The sequence below is a fragment of the Anomaloglossus baeobatrachus genome, chromosome 6, assembly GCF_048569485.1.
Source record: "Anomaloglossus baeobatrachus isolate aAnoBae1 chromosome 6, aAnoBae1.hap1, whole genome shotgun sequence".
Classification (NCBI taxonomy): Eukaryota; Metazoa; Chordata; class Amphibia; order Anura; family Aromobatidae; genus Anomaloglossus; species Anomaloglossus baeobatrachus.
In genome coordinates this window covers 260,372,173-260,394,986 of record NC_134358.1, presented here as the reverse complement: position 1 = coordinate 260,394,986, position 22,814 = coordinate 260,372,173, and the positions used below count along the sequence as shown (strand labels likewise).

General features: G+C 44.8%; 1 protein-coding gene across 1 annotated transcript in view; it reads right to left on the bottom strand.

The window, feature by feature from the left end:
* Positions 1 to 10,018: 10,018 nt before the first annotated feature.
* The window catches only part of LOC142243191 (MARVEL domain-containing protein 3-like), a 91,486-nt gene continuing 78,690 nt past the window's right edge, over positions 10,019 to 22,814 (bottom strand). The window contains exon 4 of the mRNA XM_075314833.1: positions 10,019 to 11,261. Coding sequence (XP_075170948.1) covers positions 10,579 to 11,261 — 683 coding nt within the window. The 3' untranslated portion in view covers positions 10,019 to 10,578. The remainder of the gene's footprint in view (positions 11,262 to 22,814) is intronic.

Genomic DNA, 22,814 nt, shown 5'->3' with positions numbered 1-22,814 from the left:
TGTTCAGCATGATCTCTGTCAAAGATATTTTGCGTAATCTCGACAAAGCGTTTCTCCATCTCTGGTTGTCTTTTCAAGGTGCGTTTTAGAGAGGAGAACCTTGTGGTTGCTTGCTGGGAGTTGTTTGGCAACCTTGCCCTTGGAGACCGAAAGGGTAATGGGGCTACCCAACTGTTAGAGTCGTTTTGAGAGAACTCTTTATCTATAATCTTTATGAATTCTTTGTCTTCTCTCATCGGTGCCAACTTGTTGTCTTCATTTGTAGACTCAAACACTGTTGACCCGAAGTTGTCATCCCAGAGATGGTATGCGTCCGCGCAGTCAGGAGGCTGCTGTCACCATCTGGTGTCGCTCAGCCTCTCTTTCATCCAGTAGTGATGCGGACATGGTTGAAAGTGAGTGCCGCGACCATTTGGGAGGATGTGCGTCTTGTAGGAGGAGATCGCGTCGGGACTCTTCATTTTGCCTATGCAGACGTTTCCTATGATCACCCAGCCTAAGTCGTAGCGCTGAGCGAATGGCGCGTCGTGTGGCCCGTTGATTTGTTGGCGTACTTTGTGTAGCTGGAGGATGTCGCTTCCAAGCAGAATCAGGATTTTTGCATTATGATCAAGAACTGGGATCTTGCTGGCGATAATTCTCAGGTGAGGGTGGTGAAGAGCTGCCTCAGGTGTCGGAATCTCTTCCCGGTTAGCCGGTATCTGGTTGCACTTGACGAGTGTTGGTAGAGGTATCTCTACGGTATTTTCAAGAGATTTTACCACGAGACCACTGGCTCTTCTTCCGCAAGCTTCTGAGTGCCTAGTGTGTAAGAGTAGGCATTTCCTTTTAAGCCGAACAAGTCGAAGAGTTCAGACCTGGCGAGTGACCTGTTGCTCTGGTCGTCCAGGATGCTGTACACCTTCACGGACCTTTGGAATATACCCTTACTAGGCATATTTTTGCACAAGACTTGACCCAGAGATCTTCTCCGCAGTCTTCGGTGCACAAGGAAGATACTGTGAGAAGGTTTGCAGCTTGGCCTGTACTCTCCCCGCCATGACTTGTGGTAGGAGAAGGTGTAGGTGCAGGATCAGGCTGAGATGGGTGGAGCGCTTGTACGTGATCCGTGCTGTCAAACTCCATGCACTTGATTGTAACCTTACAGTCCTTGGCAAGGTGTTCTGTAGAGGCACAACACCTGAAACATACCCCAAACCTTTTCAAGAGTTCCTTTCTTTCTTGAAGGGGTTTCTTCCTGAAGCCACTGCACTTCTTCAGGGGGTGTGGCAGTTTGTGAATAGGACACTGGCGGTTTGGATTTTCTGCCTTCCCGCCTTCATTGCCCTTGTCTGGTGCTGACGTTGGTGTAGGTGGTAGAACGTCGGTCTTCTTGACTGATACTGGGCCCCTACGATTTCTGTCATTTTGATGAGGGCTCTCATATCCGGGAGCTGGTGAAGTGGAGCCAGTTGGTTCTCCACAGGTGAAGCTGGGGTCTGCCTTACGTTCCGCGATGCCGTTGATGAACTCGCAGAAAATGGATGGAAGGAGACTTGGTGCTCTTTTTTATAGTTTGTTCCTTCCGTGGTCCACCTTTCCTGCACATTGTAAGGTAACTTGGCGACTATGGGTTTCACCCCATGAGCGGTGTCCAGGTAGCTGAGGCTAGGTAGGTGCGTGTCTGTTTTGGCCAGCTGGAGCTTGGACAGCAGGTCGCTGAGTTCCTGGTACTTTGAAGCATCCTTGCCAGATATTTTAGGAAGGTCATATAGTTGTTTCAGTAATGCATTTTCAATTGCGTCAGGACTGCCGAAGCCTTTCTCTAGTCTGCCCCATGCGGTTGCGAGACCAGTTGTTGGGTCGCTAATGTAGACGGATCTGAGTCTCTTGATTCTCTCAGTAGACCGTGGCCCTAGCCACCTGATTAGCAAGTCCAGCTCTTCAGCAGCCGTAATGCCGAGGTCGCGCGTTGCGGTTTTGAAGGCACACTTCCACCCTCTGTAGTTTTCGGGTTGGTCGTCATACTTTGTGAGACTGGTGTTGGTGAGTTCTCGGCGGATCATGTACCGTGCAAAGTCAGACATGTCCGATCTTTCCGACATTTGGGGCACATTTGGTGACTATGTGGTGCTGTTTGCGTGGTTCGTAGCTTCGTGGTTCGGGAACATGGGAAGGTACGGAGTGGCGTAGGCGTTTAGACCAGTGATCGGTTTGGTATGTACAATCTCTGTTGTATACGGGGCCGGAACTACACAGTTGTTGGGAGTGTAGCGCCTTGCCGGCATGTTAGGTTGCATGTAGACATGGGCATACGGAGGTTGCTGATGCGCAGGGTGTGGCTGTGCATTGGAATATGAAGCGGGTTCAGGTTTGAAAGTCTGAGGTGCATTGGACTGACCCGGAAGGCTGGAAGCTGTAGGTGAATCAGTGTCTTGAGGCTCTGGAGAAGTGTTAGCACTGACGGGAATGTTGATGGTAGTTGACAGTTCATCGGCTTGGCTCATCACGTAATCTCTTGTACGCTTAAGTGAGTCTTCTGTGTCGAGGTCACACAAACTGGCGCTGCCTTCTTGGCTCCCACCCAGCGCTTGCTCAAAGACCTTTAGCCTTGCCATTGCCGCCACGTGTTCACATTCCTTCTGTAGGGCTTCAATTTCTGCTTCCTTGCGTGCAGATTCTGCAATTGTCTCTGCTTCTCTGCGTGCAGATTCTGTTTTCATCTCTGCTTCTCTGCGTGCAGATTCTGCTTTCATCTCTGCTTCTCTGCGTGCAGATTCTGTTTTCATCTCTGCTTCTCTCTGGGCAAAGATGGCTTGTACTTTTGTTGTTACTGCTTCAGCGCGCCTTTATGAGCTGCTCGCTGAGGGTTGAGTACCTTGATGAGCCTGATTTGAGTGAGTGCCTTGAGCTGTTAATGGACCTGGATTTGTAAGATGCCGCTCCTGACGTTTGCGCAATTTTTGCTTCAGTCTCGCTCACAATGTCACGCACAGTGCGGTCTCGTTCAGCATTAAGCTGTCGGAAGTCCTGTAGTTCTTTTTGAGACTCAGACGTATTTGATCTCAGCAGGGTAGAGGAATATTTTTTACAAATCTCTTTGTAGGACTGGTATGCTGAGTACAGTTGTTCAAGGGCTCCCTCTGATGGTAGCTCATGAGCACCGGGAGCAGATAAAACAGTCACTTGTTTTGCACTCTTTGCCACAATAATGTTGTGTGGGTGTGCAGTTCACTTCTGGCTGTTTCTAGGTTCTCTTTAAGGCTACTTTCACACATCCGGTTTGAGCAGTGTGGCTCAATCCGGCTGTGAAACCTATGCAACGGATGTGGCGAAAACACCGCATCCTTTACATAAGTTTTTACATGCAGCCCGTCCGTTTTTTTCCGGTTGCGGCACGCTATTGAGCATGCGCAGTAGAAGAAACCGCATGCGGCGGCCGGATGCGTTTTTTCCGCATCGCACCGCATCCGGCGTCCATAGGCATGCATTGAAAATTGCGGCGCGATGCGTTTTTTTTTTGCCGGAGCAAAAAACGTTGCAGGCAATGTTCCATCCGGCCGCGGCATCAGCTAAATCTGCCGCATGTGGCAAAAACCGGACCAAACGCAAGCCCATGCGGCACAATACGGCACTAATGTAAGTCTATGCAAAAAAACCCGCAACCGGCGGCAAAAAAACGGTTGCGGTTTTACTGCAGAGCGCCGTATTGTGCCGCAGAGCAAAAACCGGATGTGTGAAAGTAGCCTAACCTTCCATGTTGGTTTGGTTAACCGCTTAGATCTTTCACTGTAATTTGATTGTGAGTCCATGTCTTTCTCTTGTTGCTTTAAAGCAGGTAGTGAGAGAGTTCTCTTTGACTCCATCAGGAAGGGTGAATACTGCTCTGCACTGGTTGTCAGGGAAACCAATACAATGTTGCAATCTCTGCATCCAGCAGTCTGTGTTTGCAGAATGTATTTGCAGAGTCTCTGCTGCAGCTTATAATTAGCTTATGGGTGATTCTTAGGGGTACTTCACACACAGCGAGATCGCTACTGAGATCGCTGCTGAGTCACGGTTTTTGTGACGCAGCAGTGACCTCATTAGCGATCTAGCTGTGTGTGACACTGAGCAGCGATCTGGCCCCTGCTGTGAGATCGCTGCTCGTTACACACAGCCCTGGTTCGTTTTTTTATTGTTGCTCTTCCGCTGATAAGCACACATCGCTGTGTGTGACAGCGAGAGAGCAACAATCCTGAATGTGCAGGGAGCAGGAGCCGGCATCTGACAGCCTGCGGTAAGCTGTAACCAAGGTAAACATCGGGTAACCAAGGTGGTTACCCGATATTTACCTTCGTTACCAGCCTCCGCAGCTCTCACGCTGCCAGTGCCGGCTCCTGCTCCCTGCACATGCTAAGCTAAGCGGTGTGCGCTGGTAACTAAGGCCGGTTTCACACATCCGGCTTTTTGCCGTTTTGCCGGATGCGGCGCTCTCCCGTACAGTTAATACAGTACAATGACAGCGCAACAAGCGCCGGTCACATGCTGTCATGTGACCGGCGCATGTGACCCGGAAGTTACAGCGCTGTCATTGTACTGTATTAACTGTACGGGAGAGCGCCGCATCCGGCAAAACGGCAAAAAGCCGGATGTGTGAAACCGGCCTAAGGTAAACATCGGGTAACCATACCCGATGTTTACCTTAGTTACCAGTGTCCGCAGCTTCCAGACGCCAGCTCCGTGCTTGCACGTCGCTGCTGGCTGGGGGCTGGTCACTGGTCACTGGTGAGTTCTGCCTGTTTGACAGCTCACCAGCGACCATGTAGCGACGCAGCAGCGATCCTGACCAGGTCAGATCGCTGGTGGGATCGCTGCTGCGTCGCTAAAGTGTGATGGTACCCTTAGTTTATAGCTGCACACAGTTCTGATAACAGGTTAATACTTTACAGGACACTTTGTCTGAAGCTGCTATAAAGTTTTATGCTGTGGCTTGTTATCAGCCCCTTGGGGTAATCCTTTCTCTGGATTGTATGCAGTATAGCACTCCTGGAAACAGGTTCTTTACTGATATATGAATACTAATCCTGGTCACAGCTAGTCCTTTTCACTATTCTGTCTCTTCCTGGTAGCAATGAATCCAACCGCTCTAATTATCAGTCCCTTAGATAACTGTATGATTTTACTCACTCTACTGGCATCCACATATAGCTTTAACTCAGCCCAACGATGACATGTAGGAAGACAAGGAGAAACGCTGTAGTTTTCTTCTAGAATCTTGTATTAAGTACAAAGTAAAGGCAGGTGAAAATGAATAATCTGTACAGGGTTATAGACATGTCTTCAGCAATGGTTCCTCTCTAGACTAAACTGAAGGAGAAGGGAGGAGCTTTCTATACAGAAGCCAACTAAGGGAGGTACATAGGGACAAACTTCATACAGTCTAATCTACCTAGTAACAATAAGGAATTTCCTGATAAGAGGAAAAATATGCAAGAATTATATACAACAGGTTGTTCCCATTCATGGGACACAACAATAGGGGCTTCGGCCCCTTAGGGTAAGTTCACACAGTGCGTTTTTCATGGTGTTTTTGTGCATTTTTCGGGTGCGTTTTTGCTCAGAAAACTGCATGACTTTGCTTCCCCTTCCCACAGCGTTTTTTTTAGCTGCGTTTTTGGGCTGCACACAAAAACGCAGCATGTCAATTATTTTTGTGTTTTTCACTGCGTTTTCCACCCATTGTGTTTAATGAGATGTTAAAAAATGCAATGAAAAACGCAAATTGCAAATATAGCTGCGTTTTAGTGCGTTTCTATGACTAAAAACGCAGCTATAAACGCAAGGGGTGGGTAGTAAAGTGACATGTACAGGAAGAGGATTCCTTCTGTCACTAAATACAGAAGCGTGAATCCTCCTGGTACCGCCACTGCTGCTGCTTTCACCTCCCGTAGCGCCATTATCCGCTCCCGTGCGGCGCCATGGCCGGGCGGTAGGTAGAGACAGCTGCGAAATCGAAAATGAACAGTAGAAAAAAAAATGTCATGCTCACCTGTCTGCAGACTCCCGGTGCCATGTCCGCTCCCAGCTCCTCTCCCGGTACCGCCGCTCCGGCTGTGTGCAGTCTCCCCGGGCACGTCTGATGGATGCAGGACCTGGCGGTGGATCACCTGATGCGGTCACCTGACGCATCAGCTGATCGTAAGTCTCGCGGTAACGCCGGCGCCCGGCCGGCTTCACCTATCAGCGGATGCCATCAGGAGACTTTATCAGCTGATTACCGGCAGCTCCTGCAGCAATCGGACGAGATCAGACTCGCTCCAGGAGCTGCCGGTAATCAGCACATAAGTATTTTTTTTTTTTGCACTGATGCATCAGCTGATTGTATAAAAGACGTTTATACAATCAGCTGCTGTGTCATGTGATTCACATCCTTGAACCTGACACATCATCTGATCGCTTTGCCTTCCAGCAAACCGATCAGATGATATTGGATCCAGATTTTACGGCGCGGTACCTTGACCCAGGATTACTGCGGAGGGGGGTTCTTTATTTCAATAAAGATGGAGTCACTAATTGTGTTGTGTTTTATTTCTAATAAAAAATTTTTTCTCTGTGTTGTGTTTTTTTTATCTTTACTAGAAATTCATGGTGGCCATGTGCAATATTGGCATGACACCATGAATTTCGGGCTTAGGGCCAGCTGATAATATACAGCTAGCCCTAAGCCCATCATTACCCAGTGAGCCAACCGGCATCAGGACAGCTGGAAGAGTTGGATACAGCGCCAGAAGATGGCACTTCTATGAAAGCGCCATTTTCTGGGGTGGCTGCGGACTTCAATTCGCAGTGGGAGTGCCCAGAAAGCATGGGCACCCTGCACTGCGGATTCCAATCCACAGCTGCTTAGTTGTACCTGGCTGGACTTGAAAATTGGGCGAAGCCCATGTCATTTTTTTTTTCAATTATTTCATGAAATTCATGAAATAATTTAAAAAAAAAAGGGCTTCCCTATATTTTTGGTTCCCAGCCGGGTACAAATAGTCAGCTGGGGGTTGAGGGCAGCCCGTACCTGCCTGCTAGCATACAAAAATATGGCAAAGCCCATGTCATTTTTTTGGGGGGCAAAAAACTCCTGCATACAGTCCTGGATGGAGGATGCTGAGCCTTGTAGTTCTGCAGCTGCTGTCTGCTCTCCTGCATACACTATTGGATGGAGTATGCTGAGCCTTGTAGTTCTGCTCCCCCTGCCTCTCCCTCCAGCATACAGTCCTGTATGGAGCATGCTGAGCCTTTTAGTTCTGCAGCTGTCTGCTCTCCTGCATACACTAGTGGAGAATGAAGAACATATTGAAGAAGGAAATGACATCAGACCTTTTTTTTTTTTTCCCCAACAATCTTTAATGGCATTGTTCACTGATAAAAAATGCATAAAACCGCAGTGAGCAAAAACGCAGCAAAACGCAGCAAAAAACGCACCAAATCGTGCTAAAATGCACCCGTGTGTGCGTTTTTTCCGCAAAAACGCACAAAAACGCAGCGTAAAAAAATGCAGTGTGTGAACCTAGCCTTAGAGGTAGGTCTATCATATCAAGAATCAGTAACCTAACTCAAAATTGTGGGATTTATGAGGATCAAGTGTTAAATCCCTTTGTTATGGCTTTACAATCTTATACAAGTGACACTCCTGATATATTGCTCAAACTAGATGGTGTTATTCTAGATCCCGAGACCTTGCTGGGGAGTATTGATGTTGAGACCTTACACTCTTCAATCTCACACAAAAAGGGACTGGAGGAGGGGAGTTACATCCTCAACACAAGAGGTTGTCAGTTTCAAGTGCAGAATAACTTAATTATGAAAGTTTTGCACTTTTGCCTGACTAAAATGTTTTTCCTATTCGACCGTAAATTGTACCACCAGCTCAGGGGCACAGCAAAGGGAACCCCTGTGCTCCCACATATGCCAGTTTGTTCCTTGGCTAGTGAGAAGAGACAAGGGTTTTTAGAAGTGAGATGGATGCAGTAACAAGCCGTTTTGAGATATGGACCCGCTACATATACAACATTTTTGTTGTCTGGAAGGGTGCCAAACCTGATTTGTCTGAATATGATGAATCGTCCAGTAATCTTGATTTCTTCTTTTTTTGGCAAGTCTAGCCTTCCTGAAAATAGCTTCTGCGTATATATTGAAGAGAACTATTGCCAGGATGCAGCCTTTTCTGATGCCTCTTTCTAATTTGAACCATGTCATGTCACTAAGTTCCTTTCAAACTGTTCATAATAGTGAGAGCACAGACATCCATGCAAGTACCAAGCGAATCACATTGCACAAGTCTGGAATGGTGTCCTGAAAAAAGGTGAGGAAGCCTTGACTTCAATATCGTTATAATAAGCATTTACTTGAGTTTGCAACAAAGTACGAAAAGTGGACAGTAAAAGCTTGGAAATGGGATTTGTAGACTTGGCTCTGATGGGTGCAAATAGGTCTGGAAGAAATAAGGGGAAAAGGGGCTAACGGATCGAGAAATTGAAGGAAGTGTAAAGTTTGGTGCAAGAAGCCTGATGAAATGGGGGTTTCACAGGCAAAGGCATTGGATACTTGACCAGGATCGATGGTGGTCTCAATGCTGGGCTATGTGTTAGTATCCTACAAGATAAGTTACTTCATACACTCGACTATGGGTTTGAAAACCATAAGACAGTGATCCAGCAGGACGACCCGAGAAAAAACGAGATTGGCAAAGAAATGGTTCAATGACAATGAAATAGAGAGGCTCAATTGGCCTCCACAGTCCTAGATGTCAACCCAATTGAACCCTTGTTCCTAGAGGTGAAGAAAAAGCTGTATATATGCTGAAGTGAGTCGGCCAGTATGCACAAACATTAGGAATCTGTAGAAGAGACCTGGGATCAGATTTCAGTCAAGATATGGTTGATTCTGATTGAGAGCATGCCCAGAAGGATTCAGGCAGTGGTGAAAGCCATAAAGTGGATTTACAAGAAAAAATAAATAACAATTAACATTTTTAGGAGCAAAACAGTAACAATGCAGTGACGGCATAACTAATCATATGCTAAATAGTTGCAAGTCACATTTATGTATGACATAGCCAAGATGATTGCGTATAAAATGAGGGTAGTCTCACATTCTAAAACTGTAGTGGATGGTGAAATATGGAGCCTGGAAGTCAAAAGTTCAAAACATTGTTACCCTTTTGCTCGTCAGTGTAATTGTCTATTACTTAGCTCATAAATAGCAGATAGTTGTCAGTCTGACACCTGGCATCCCCACAGTTTAGCTATTTGCAGGGCAGGTTCAGCCATATCTACACAGTAAGCAGAGCTGGAACAGTATGGCTCTATGCAGTATGTAGTGTCTACAGTCAGTGTAGTTATTTACATCAATAGGAGCTAATCTTCACTACAAAATAACTTTCTGTATACAGTGTACTGAGCACCGTGCTTCCAACTTTATAGATGGTTTACAAATAGCTCATTGGTGGGATTTCTGGATATTCGACTTCCAGTGATTTGGTATTGGAGACCTACCCTAGGAGGTAATCATCAATATTGAAGTAACGGACAATCCCTTTAAAATGGGTCTGTCACTATAATACACAGTACAAACTGCATACAATATTAAATTGATCTCTTAGACCTGATGAGATTGGGCTACTTACTCCTGATGAACATTTATAAATCCATCATTAAAAATTGCTTATTTTAATAGCAAGGAAGGAAACTTTAAAAAAGGACTAAATGGCCATTTTGACCTGGATGTTTACAGCATGTACACCAGCTTCATCAGCGCTAAGAGATCCATTGAATAAGGCATGTAGTTTGGTTAAATCTGATGACAGCTTCCCTTTAAGCGACACACTGTTAAATCCTTAGCACAGCTGTAGCAAGTCTAGAGGGTGATTCACCCCGCCACACACAGACATAATAATTGACAATTCCTATATATAACATAACACAAGAAAGTTGTCACAGTATGCAGGTAGGAGAAACCACCCTCCTGACGTGATAGAGATAAGAAGCAAATCCAGGAGCCAAGATTTTCAAGAGTAACAGTTTTTACTATTCTTTTACATCAAAAGCAATCCTCAAGGCTTCAAATGAATTTTTTAGCAAGAAACTGTTGCATAAGATCAGTTACCTTCTTGAAAGAGGAATGTAACTTACCTATTTCTTCACATTATTTATACACTTTTCAGTACTTTATTAATGGTTTACTATATTGTTTATTGTTAAAAAACAAATCAATAAAATAAAACAAAAATAGTAGATAACATCTTAATATGAGTGATGTCAATATTAGAGTTGAGCACAGGGATTAACATAATACCAATTAACAAGTAATATAATACCAACGTCTATGATTAGTAGGTCTCGACGCATCATTATGTTGTGGCGTGATGCACAGATGATATTGGGGGAGCCTAATCAGAAGAGACCCCCCCATGAGGTCGCCGTAATAGAAGGTTCATAGTGCTCTGGTCCAATGGCCGTGGACTACTGGCATGGAAAGTGCTAATCTTTATGCTCCACTCTAATCAATATATATTTTAATTTACATGACAATAAAAAACACTTTTTCATTAGTCCTCGTGAATTTTTATACTATTGTACTAGGAAGAAAGTTAAGGTCCTCCTCTCTGTATTTGTGCAGGTTTTGGTGGTTGTCATTGATGGATGTAGGCGTATATTCATGAGACAGGTGGTTCTTCCTGAAGTCTCGTACAGTTCTGATATACATTGCGCACAAGATGGCACTTGGAAGATACACACATGCAGCAATAAGACCAAAGGTAGCCACAGCAGCGTCCCCTCCTTGTACTTCACAGTTCATCCAGGTATACCCCCGAGCTGCGTATAAGCGCTCCCTAGTTTTACAAGTGTCAGTAGCATTCACTTTCTTGATGAAGTAAAGGTATAAACCAATTCCTACAATGTAACCCAAACAGCCCAAAATATCAAATATAAACTCTGCAACAAGTAATTTTATAGATACCCTATGGATGGGTTTACTCCCAAGAATCAAAAATACTATTGTTAAAGCGCAAAATGACAAGCTGAAGGCAACTCCTCCATAAACGCCTGGGGCTCTCAGTTGACTGTATTGCAGGTCCACGTCTCTCACTTGCTGAAGTTCTGTACCTTCGAATGGACTGTATGCTGAATCAATGCTGAAGGAGCCAAAACCGGCAGCAGAAGTGTAACCGCTCAGTACCGCATAGGAAGCCACCACGCAGATCAGTACCAAGATACCTGCTGAGATTTCCACAAACTGCAGGACTCCTTCCAAAAGAAAACAAAGAAACACATTAATACTGAATGAAGAACAATAATGATCATCATTAATAGCTTTATAGGTATTCAGTAAATTAAGCATCCTAAGATCTCATAACAGGCGAATGGCAAAGTCATTGGATGGATGGGATTAGTCAAAACGAGTAATCAGACAAGTCCAAATGATCAGCTTGTTGGCCAATGAAGCAGAATTTCATGGAGGCTTGTGAAACAATATTTTTTGGACATGCCATGAATTTTATTGCTAGAAATATTTTAATATTCTAATTGCTGCTCTATCATTAAGCAAAATTGTTAAGTGCAAGTGGAATAAATTAGGTATGCAACATATCATAGCCAGTGGATCATCTGAATTTTGCTGTGACATACTTCACTATTGGCCATCCAATAACCCAAAATAGTTAGTAAGCCACAATGGTCCAATGAGATGAATTGTAGTTGATGTCACCAAAACGTTTGGTCTCTATTAAAATTATTATAATATACTTATCAATTAGAAAAGTAGACGCCCCACAGAAAGGCAAGAGCTAAGGTTTATGTATACAGCAATAATACAGGTGTAAATGTTAGTGAAAGGCCCCAAACCATTATAGTAAAGAAGGCCCAGGTATGCCACTAAATCATATTTATACCAACAAAATATACATTTGTTTTCATCTTATTATTGCATGAATGATTACACTAGCTCTCATGCCTGTTGATATTCTTTTTTGCATAGCTTGCGCTGTTTATGCATCTTTATCTATATTCCTCATGTTGTACATAAAAGTGACTGGTGCTCATCAAAGGCAAAAGGGGGGCCCACAGAGGTAAGAAGAACCTCATGTTCAGGTTTCTAGATTTTTGCCTAGTGGCATTAGATCAATATATGATTTTTGGATGTACGGTCTTTGTCTTTATTCTAAAGTTCTGGTTGTTAAAATTTGCACTTTTTACCTTTTGGCCTTGTTTACACACTGTGTTTTTGCCATGTTTTTTTCTATGCGTTTTTCAATTATAAAAAATACTGCACTTTACAGTACGAGCAAAGTGAATGAGCTTTCTGAAATGTCTTGCACATGCTGCTTATTTTGGCCTTGCGGATTTGAACCATCAAAATGTTTTTTCATATCTTCCGGATGTTAATTCATTTACAGTTTTTGCAGTATTTTATACCTATTCAAATAAATGGGTAAAAATTTCCACGTAAAAATGTCTGAAAAACACACTAAAAGCGTGCATACATTACACAGTGTTTTTCCTGCCAACACTGTTTTTTGTGCAGAAAAAAACACTGCAAGCACTTGTGTGTACATACCCTTCGTCTTCACCCCCACCTTTTAATGATAGGCTCTTGGTTTTTCACTCTCTTTAGCTCTGTGAGTTGATGTTCTAGGTTTTTGTTGTGTGTGATTTTTTGTATTTGCTGCTTGCCTTGTTTGTGTAGCACATTGCAATGTGTTGGTGCTACAGTGTATACACTCCTAATTGAAATTACACCATGAAGGAAAAATGTTGGAACTCTGGAAATCACAGGACAGACAAAGTAATGATAATGCAAATGATGAAAAATGATAATGATTTTCATAAATGTCCCCATTTGTTCAGTATAGAGTATAAGCGGCACGTGCAAACATACGCACTTACATACCTCGTTATCAGTCAGGTTATTAATGATTGTGTGAGGAATGTTCTGCCACACTGAATGCACTAGGTTATTATATCAGAAAGATCTGCTGCTTACAGTTGCGTTTGCAATTGCGAACCAAAGACGTCACAGATGTGCTCGATGTGTGATAAGTCCGGAGAGGCTTTTGGCCTTGGTAGTACACTTAGGCCTCACAAGCAAAATGCGAGCTAGTGTTGTGTTGAAAATCAGTTACTCTGACACTTCAGGGAAATGGCTGTACCACGGATTCCACCACTAAGTCAATGTAACACCGAGCTGTTTGTGTGCCTGGAATGAAGACTGCAGGGGTTCGGCTACTGGACATAATGCCACCCCACACCATAATCTGAGTGGATCTTGATGATTTTCCCAAGTACATTCACTGTGGCAGAGCATTCCTCAGATAACCATTAAAGGGAATCTGTCAGCAGTAGAGATGAGCAGGCACAAACTTTAAAGTTCGGTGTTCGTGTCTGTCAACACAGACTTACAAAAAAATAAAACAGTATTTGAGTCTGGAGTTCAGGTGCTTTAGTTATGCAAACCACTCGAGTGAAGATCACTGAGTTTGGGTATGCTCGGTCCAGTGTGAGCCGCTTGCAGTGTTTGAACGGCTTGCACTGGGGGTAACATCAGAATTATCGGATGTAGTGTGCACCCCAAAAAAATCCTGCCTTCCCTCCTCCGGAAGTACTTTGTTTATGGCTGGCAGTATGTGGGCGGAGAACTGAACTGCGAATCACTGACTTCCATTGAGGTTCGGGTCACATTTGGGTTGAGAATACAACTTTCTCCAAAGTTCAGCTGAACTCGCCGAACCCAAACTTCCACGGGTCCGCTCATCTCTAGTCAGCTTGTTTTTGATATTTAATCTGAAGCAGCATGCTGTAGGGGTTAATACAGATTTCAGCCATGCATCTCTTATTGCAATCTTTTGTTGCTTACCTGCAATGTTTGTTTTAGCACCATTAACATATCATTGCTGTGACATGGGTACTTGTCCATCACACCCCCTGCTGTGATTAGCAGTTTGTTACTATCCATAGACTTTGTATACAGAACCAGTCGTGGGCAGTGGCAGCTTTTGAAGCACTTCTGCATTGCCAACTATAAAAACATTGCTTGCGCCAGAACCGCTGCAACCAGTAATCTTAAGTGATACCCTGAATCCAATGATGTATCTGTCTATATCATGCTGCTCTAAGATGAGGTAGCAAAATCTGCTGATAGGTTCCATTTAAATTGTAATAACCTCATTGATGGTGGCCAAGGTGTGTAAGTGCAGGGATTTCCATCTTATTTGCTTTTTCAATCTTGAAGAGTATAAAAAAATATTAGAAGACTAGTTGTACTACCCGGCTTTGCCTGGGTTAAAAACTGTTGTTTTAAATAGAATGTATTAACAAAAATTTATTCTGCACACAAAAACCACAAAACAAATAGATAGAAATGTAATTATTAAAAGGCAAAAACTAAGCTAATAGAAGCATTTCACAACATATATTTCAACACCGCAGATATTTCACACAGATTTAACTAAATTGGCCAAGTAATGTGCTCCGTCTGTCTCTTTCCAGGTCTGCCTCTTTAGCCGTCTCTTTCCCCGTCTGTCTCCTTCCCCATCTGTCTCTTTCCCAGTCTGTCTCTTTCCCCGTCTGCCTGTCTCTGTCTGTCTCTATCTCTTTGTTTCTTTCCCCATCTGTCTCTTTCTAGGTCTGTCTCTTTCCCAGGTCTGTCTCTTTTCTCGTCTGTCTCCCTGTCTCTTTGTCTGTGTCTTTTCCTGTCAGTTTCTTTCCCTGTCTGCCTGTCTCTGTCTGTCTCTTTCCTTGTCTGTCTCTATTTCTCTGTCTCCTTCCCCGTCTGTCTCTATCAAGGTCTGTGTCTTTCCCCATCTATCTTTGTCTGTCTCTCTGGCTGTCTCCTCCTTCCCTGTCTGCCTGTCCCTGTCTGCATGTCTGTCTGTCTCTTTCCTCATCTGTCTCTTTCCAGGTCAGTCTCTTTCCCCATCTGTCTCTTTCCAGGTCAGTCTCTTTCCCCATCTGTCTCTTTCCAGGTCAGTCTCTTTCCCCATCTGTCTCTTTCCAGGTCAGTCTCTTTCCCCATCTGTCTCTTTCCAGGTCAGTCTCTTTCCAGGTCAGTCTCTTTCCAGGTCAGTCTCCTTCCCCATCTGTCTATTTCCAGGTCAGTCTCTTTCCCCATCTGTCTCTTTCCAGGTCAGTCTCTTTCCCCATCTGTCTCTTTCCAGGTCAGTCTCTTTCCCCATCTGTCTCTTTCCAGGTCAGTCTCTTTCCCCATCTGTCTCTTTCCAGGTCAGTCTCTTTCCAGGTCAGTCTCTTTCCAGGTCAGTCTCTTTCCAGGTCAGTCTCCTTCCCCATCTGTCTCTTTCCAGGTCAGTCTCTTTCCCCATCTGTCTCTTTCCAGGTCAGTCTCTTTCCCCATCTGTCTCTTTCCAGGTCAGTCTCTTTCCCCATCTGTCTCTTTCCAGGTCAGTCTCCTTCCAGGTCAGTCTCCTTCCAGGTCAGTCTCTTTCCAGGTCAGTCTCTTTCCAGGTCAGTCTCTTTCCAGGTCAGTCTCCTTCCAGGTCAGTCTCCTTCCAGGTCAGTCTCCTTCCAGGTCAGTCTCCTTCCAGGTCAGTCTCCTTCCCCATCTGTCTCTTTCCAGGTCAGTCTCTTTCCCCATCTGTCTCTTTCCAGGTCAGTCTCTTTCCCCATCTGTCTCTTTCCAGGTCAGTCTCTTTCCCCATCTGTCTCTTTCCAGGTCAGTCTCCTTCCAGGTCAGTCTCCTTCCAGGTCAGTCTCTTTCCAGGTCAGTCTCTTTCCAGGTCAGTCTCTTTCCAGGTCAGTCTCTTTCCAGGTCAGTCTCCTTCCAGGTCAGTCTCCTTCCAGGTCAGTCTCTTTCCCCATCTGTCTCTTTCCAGGTCAGTCTCTTTCCCCATCTGTCTCGTTCCAGGTCAGTCTCTTTCCCCATCTGTCTCTTTCCAGGTCAGTCTCTTTCCCCATCTGTCTCCTTCCAGATCAGTCTCTTTCCAGGTCAGTCTCTTTCCAGGTCAGTCTCTTTCCAGGTCAGTCTCTTTCCAGGTCGCTCTCTTTCTAGGTCGCTCTCTTTCTAGGTCGCTCTCTTTCCAGGTCGCTCTCTTTCCAGGTCGCTCTCTTTCCAGGTCGGTCTCTTTCCAGGTCGGTCTCTTTCCAGGTCGGTCTCTTTCCAGGTCGGTCTCTTTCCAGGTCAGTCTCTGTCTCTTTCCCTGTCTGTCTCTATCTCTCTGTCTCTTTCCCTGTCTGTCTGTCTCCCTATCTGTCTCCCTGTCTGTCTCCCTCTATCCGTCTCCCCACTGACATCTTATTACCTCACATATAAGCTTCTTATACTATGAATGTCTTTTGTTCCTATAGCAACCAATCACAGCTCCTACTAATAACCTGTAGTTCCAGGCTCCATTTACTTTAATGGAGGCATGTTTTTTGGAGAGTAACTGTAAAGCGCGAGGTTAAATTTTCCTGTCAAAACATAGTCTACGACGTTCCCTGGGTCACATGAGGTGTCTGTGCAAAAGTTCGTGATTGTAAATGCAACGGTGCGGATACACTTTTTGTTTCACTTTTTCCCCATTATGTAGATATCGGCAAAATTGGTAAATTGGAACGCGCGGGGTTAAAATTTCACCTCACAACATAGCCTATGACGCTCTTGGGGTCCAGACGTGTGAGTGTGCAAAATTTTGTGGCTGTAGCTGCGACGGTGCAGATGCCAATCCCGGACATACATACATACATACACACATTCAGCTTTATATATTAGATATACTGTAACTTCAAATACTACTGCTATGCCCTCCTTCCAAGTACCTAAGATTTCACAAGTGCCTTTTACAGGATATACATACACTGTGTGTATACAGTAGAGGAGATCTCAGAACAATTAACAAGATATACAGATATCATAAATAGGTTGACGTTACAATGCTCCCATTTCTCCCCTCCACGGATTACACATCAAGAAAGTATCTTTTCAGCAAGTTGTTTCAGATATCTTTGGTATGTGGTACATGTAATTTTTCCAATAAAAGTTTACAAACCAATAATTTAATCTACAATTTATTATTTGAATATTCCAGGGGGTCTGAAGTTTTTTATACACCAAGATAACTGTGCCTTTAATTTGCGTGGAAAATTCCAGACAATTTTATTGACTTAATTTAAAGGGGTTGTCTCACTTTTAGTCTTCAGGAGGGAGCATACCAGTTCTCTGTCCTCTAGCTTCATGGTTCAGGCCAGCAGCATGGCTAAGACACCTGCCCAGATTTTGCGCTCTCCGATATGGCTGGTAGAGGCATCTGAGGATGCAGGCTGGATCTAGTGACTAGAGTTGAGCGGACTGTGAATAATCCGGGTCCGGCGGATCGACAAAGAAGTCCGGATCCAATCCGGAATATGGCCCTATATATGTCAACAGAGAGAGAGAGGAGAGAGAGGAGAGAGAGAGAGAAAAAAAAACCAAAAAAAAAACGGATCTGGATTGGGCACCCGGAATCCCGCGTCCGGGTCGTACTCGGATCTGCCGCTCAAACCGCACGGATCCGGATTTTACCGATCCGGGTCCGTTCAACACTACTAGTGACCCGTCCAGCTTCAGAACAGCTCTTGTCAGCTAGATATCAGTCCACAAATGTGTGCTCCTTACGTGGGAAACCAGCCACCTCTGAAGTGGCCAATACCATTGGTAATAGCTGTAAACTATAGAATTAACAATCCCTCTGTTCTTGAGAAATGAGAGGACTTTTAAAAAAAAAAAAATGCACGCTAAATTGGAAAGATGCTCATTTTTAGCAGCTCTTTGCAATTTTACCAATGTAATAAGATGAGACAACCCCATAATTAGAGTTGTACACGTTGCAGTATTTTTAGGTATGTTTTCAAGACCCACGTTCCTCCTTGCTTGACATAATGGGAAAGTCAATACAAATCAGACTAGGCATCAGAACAAATGAAACCAAGAAGAAAGAGTCTTTCAGTTTGCCAGATAGCAAATGTACCCACACAAGCCATATTATGAAAATATAATTATTTTATTATAAATGCTGTAGGGGAATCAATTATAGGCATACATAGATAAATATAGGACCAAGGGAAATGGTGCTGGAGGGGAAAACCCCACGTGTCCCAAGCATTCATTCAGGAGAACAAGTCTCTACTGAGTAACGGCAGACATACCATAGTTAATAACACCAGGCAGACAAGGCTCAAAAAGAGTAAAAGCGGCCAAAGAAGCCAAGACAAGTAATAGCCAAAGGCAGAGCCACCTACCAGGAGAATATGACGCCGAGGGCCAGGATAGCACGTGGGGACCAATGTCCCAACACGTGTTTCGCTCCGTGTGCTTCGTCGGGGGACGACTAAAAATAGTGCAGGAGTAAATCTTATATAGGGGGTCCAACCCCAATAGACAAACGCCCCCTCATTAAGTAAATCGTAAGAACCGGGGTATAGCGAGCCGCGCCGCACTGGATCCTCAGCAGCGGAAGCCGGAGGGAAGAAAACTTCCTGTGACGTCACAGCACTTCCGGAATTCCGCTGCTAAGGACGCCAGCCGCGTCCGCGTCAGGAGGTAGAGACTTCCCTCTGATACGTCATCGGGTAAGTCCTAGTGGAAGGCGCCAAACCGTCCATTAGTGAACAGGGCAAAAGTGCCCACAGTTGTAAAAAGGACGGGAAGTCAGTTATAGGAGCGTTCCACAAAAAAGTCGCAATATACCCCAGTAGGAATAAATATTGAATATTGAAGGGACATAAAAGAAGCAGAAGATGCGTTAGAGAAACAGGGAGGAGAATGAAAACGGCCACTCTCACATATTCACCACCACATATACAGCAATAAAACATAATATATGTGATAATGCGCATACATGCATAAACAATGAGAATACATATACAAAGATAAGACATCACATATATAATGAACACATGTATACATAGATAGAAATATATCCATTACATAATTGTGGTAAAACATGTATGTATTTAAATTGATCCGACGTCAAAACAACTCCATGTCTCAAGTAGATTGATAAAAAATTGACATCTTCCACAGTAGGTGTCCCAAAGCTGTAGGGGCTTAAGACATAATAGGGGTAGGACCCAGGCTAAAGAAAGCAAAAAACACTGTTAAAATTGAGAAACAGAACCGCACAAAAGGACCAGTCATCCTATTAATACAAAGGTCTAAAACTCATGAAAGCAACTGCCAAGGGGCAGTAATTACCATTAAGGGCCAACATATTGGGGTCCAAGACTCCGGACTGCAGAAGGACCGGAAGTTATAATGGCAATTACTATCCCAAACAGCCAACGGACTATAAAAAAGGAACAAAAGTGAGACGTTCATTAAGTCCTCGTGGGGACATAGTACCGAGGGTAAAAATCCATCGGCACTCCACCTGTGCAAGACGTTTTTTCAAATCTCCACCACGGATACCAAGATGCACCCGGTCAATCCCACGAACCTTCAGGGAGGTTGGATCACAATTGTGAATCTCCCTGAAGTGACGGGGGATCGTCTTGAGAGTCTCCGGGTTGATAACCTCTTTGGCGGCCAAAATATCACGTACATGTTCTCTCGTACGGATACGAAGTTCCCGAGAGGTTAATCCGATGTATATTTTGTCGCAACCACATGTGGCGTAGTATATTACGCCAGATGTGTTGCAAGAAATATAAACTCGGATCGAATACTCTCTCAGGCCGTCAGCAGAACAAAAAGTAGTGGCCCTAACGATGTTCTTACAACCCCGACAACTGCCACATGGGTAACAGCCAACTCGTTGTGGACCACAGCCGAAAAGAGGGGGAGTCTTTGCCACATAGTGGCTGTGTACCAACATATCTTTGAGACTCCTACCTCTTCTCGCTGTCATCATGGGGCGGTCAGGCAAATATCCCTCAAGGGAGGGCTCCGTTTGAAGAATTGCCCAATGTTTATTGAGCACCCCCCTTATCTGCTCCCACTGTCGGCAGTAGGTGGAGATAAACCTGGCCACATAACCAGTTGGCTTCACCGTTGAAGCTCTTCCGGACAGTAAATGGTCACGATTAGAGGACTTAGCCCGCTGGTAACCACGTTTGATGGATCTATTGCTGTATCCCCTGCTTATAAATCTCTCCCTCATATCGCTGGATTCAATCTCAAAGGCATTACCCGAGGAGCATAGTCTACGCAACCGCAGGAATTGGCCAGTAGGAATGGCATCCACCGTTGACCTAGGGTGTCCCGAAGTGGCATGGAGGAGGGAATTAACCGCGGTGGACTTACGGAAGATGGTAGTAGACACTGCTCTGCCCAGCTCTATAGATATCCTGATGTCTAAAAAGTCAATGGATCTCTGTCCGATCTGATGGGTCAAAAAGATGTTCCGGTCGTTGGAGTTGAGTCGACGCACAAAATCCTCCAGTTCAGGGCCGGTTCCTCCCCAGACGACAAGAATGTCGTCTATATAGCGGAGCCAGCACTGCGCATGGGAGCTCGCCGGCACGCCGCCCCCGAAAACCTCCCTATCCCAATACCCGAGAAAGAGGTTTGCGTAGGACGGCGCGCAAGCCGCCCCCATCGCAGTGCCGCGCCGCTGGAGGAAGAACCGGTCCCGAAAAACGAAGAAATTGTGCGTCAACACAAACTCCAACAACTCCATAATCAGACCGGACAGAGATTGATCCAAATTACTAGAATCCAAAAAGAACTGGGCGGCCACAAGTCCATCGCGGTGATCAATACTAGAGTAGAGGGCCTCAACATCCATGGTCACTAGTGATACCCCCTCCTCCAAGGTCAAACCCTCTAGTCTCCTAAGAACGTCTGATGTGTCCCTGACATGGGAGGGCAATGTCTCCACAAGTGGGTGCAAGTAGTGTTCAATGAATTTGCAAGTAACATCGCAAAGCCCCCCCATGCCAGAGACAATAGGACATCCAGGAGGCACTTTCGGGTTTTTATGGATCTTGGGGAGGAGGTAAAACGTTGGAACCACTGGAGTTTTGACTAGGAGGCCCTCATAAATTTTCTTAGGGATAATTCCCTCCTCAAAAGCCCGTAATAGAATCACCTCTAGGTCATTGGTGTAGCCACGTACAGGATTATGGTGGAGAGATTCATAAGCATCCCGATCTCTTAGTTGTCGCCATGCCTCTCTTTCATATAGTTCCACCGGCCATATTACCACATTACCGCCTTTATCGGCGGGTTTGACAACCACATCCTCAAGAGACTGAAGTTCTCTGAGTGCGGATTGTTGCTGTCTTGTCAAGTTGTTATTACCGCCCTTAAAAGAAATACGTCGTATGTCTCTTGTAACCAGCTCCCCAAAGATTTGAATCGGGGGACATAATGACAGAGGCGGGAATGTGGTAGATCTTGATATGGTGTGTTGTGGAAAGTTACCTGGTGGGTGGTGGGTGGACTCCGCCTCCAGTTCCTCCAGGGTGGCAATAGCCTCCTCTTCAAGAGTGGACAATGAAGATTCGTCTGAGGTTTTCCTATGATGCAATTTATGTAGCACCAATTTCCGTAGAAATAGGTGAAGATCTTTAATCACTACAAAAAGATTGAAATTAGCCTCTGGCACAAATGAAAGTCCTAATTTCAGGACTTCAATCTGAGAGGGAGTAAGGACATGTTTAGAAAGGTTAATTACCTCTAGGTGCTGATCCGTCCCTTTCTTCTGAACTGGAGGAAGAGTCCCACGTCCGCCACCCAGACCAGGACTCCTATAACTCCTATAACTGACTTCCCGTCCTTTTTACAACTGTGGGCACTTTTGCCCTGTTCACTAATGGACGGTTTGGCGCCTTCCACTAGGACTTACCCGATGACGTATCAGAGGGAAGTCTCTACCTCCTGACGCGGCCGCGGCTGTCGTCCTTAGCAGCGGAATTCCGGAAGTGCTGTGACGTCACAGGAAGTTTTCTTCCCTCCGGCTTCCGCTGCTGAGGATCCAGTGCGGCGCGGCTCGCTATACCCCGGTTCTTACGATTTACTTAATGAGGGGGCGTTTGTCTATTGGGGTTGGACCCCCTATATAAGATTTACTCCTGCACTATTTTTAGTCGTCCCCCGACGAAGCACACGGAGCGAAACACGTGTTGGGACGTTGGTCCCCACGTGCTATCCTGGCCCTCGGCGTCATATTCTCCTGGTAGGTGGCTCTGCCTTTGGCTATTACTTGTCTTGGCTTCTTTGGCCGCTTTTACTCTTTTTGAGCCTTGTCTGCCTGGTGTTATTAACTATGGTATGTCTGCCGTTACTCAGTAGAGACTTGTTCTCCTGAATGAATGCTTGGGACACGTGGGGTTTTCCCCTCCAGCACCATTTCCCTTGGTCCTATATTTATCTATGTATGCCTATAATTGATTCCCCTACAGCATTTATAATAAAATAATTATATTTTCATAATATGGCTTGTGTGGGTACATTTGCTATCTGGCAAACTGAAAGACTCTTTCTTCTTGGTTTCATTCATTGGTAGAGTTGTTGCCATTTTAATTATTAAGTGGCCCTCTTTTGATTTATTTTAGGCATCAGAACAAGTATAGTGAACCTTCACATCCTTGGGAGCAATTTTCAAAATGCCAGAAGGTACCACATTCATCTGGTTAAATGATAACATGTAAGATTAAACACAATGGGACCATATAGCCACCATGCCATTCAGGAAATAAATGTGTTCTGTCTCCTAGAGATGAATATCCTTTGGTGCTCAAAAATGAACAACAGCAAATTACATTGGGAAGATGCTGTAGTAAACATACCAAAGTATCCATATCAACAATGAAACGTGCCCTTAAAAGCACTCAGCAAGCCACTTATCCAAAACCACTTTTATTCTGATGAAACAAAGATTGACCTGTTTG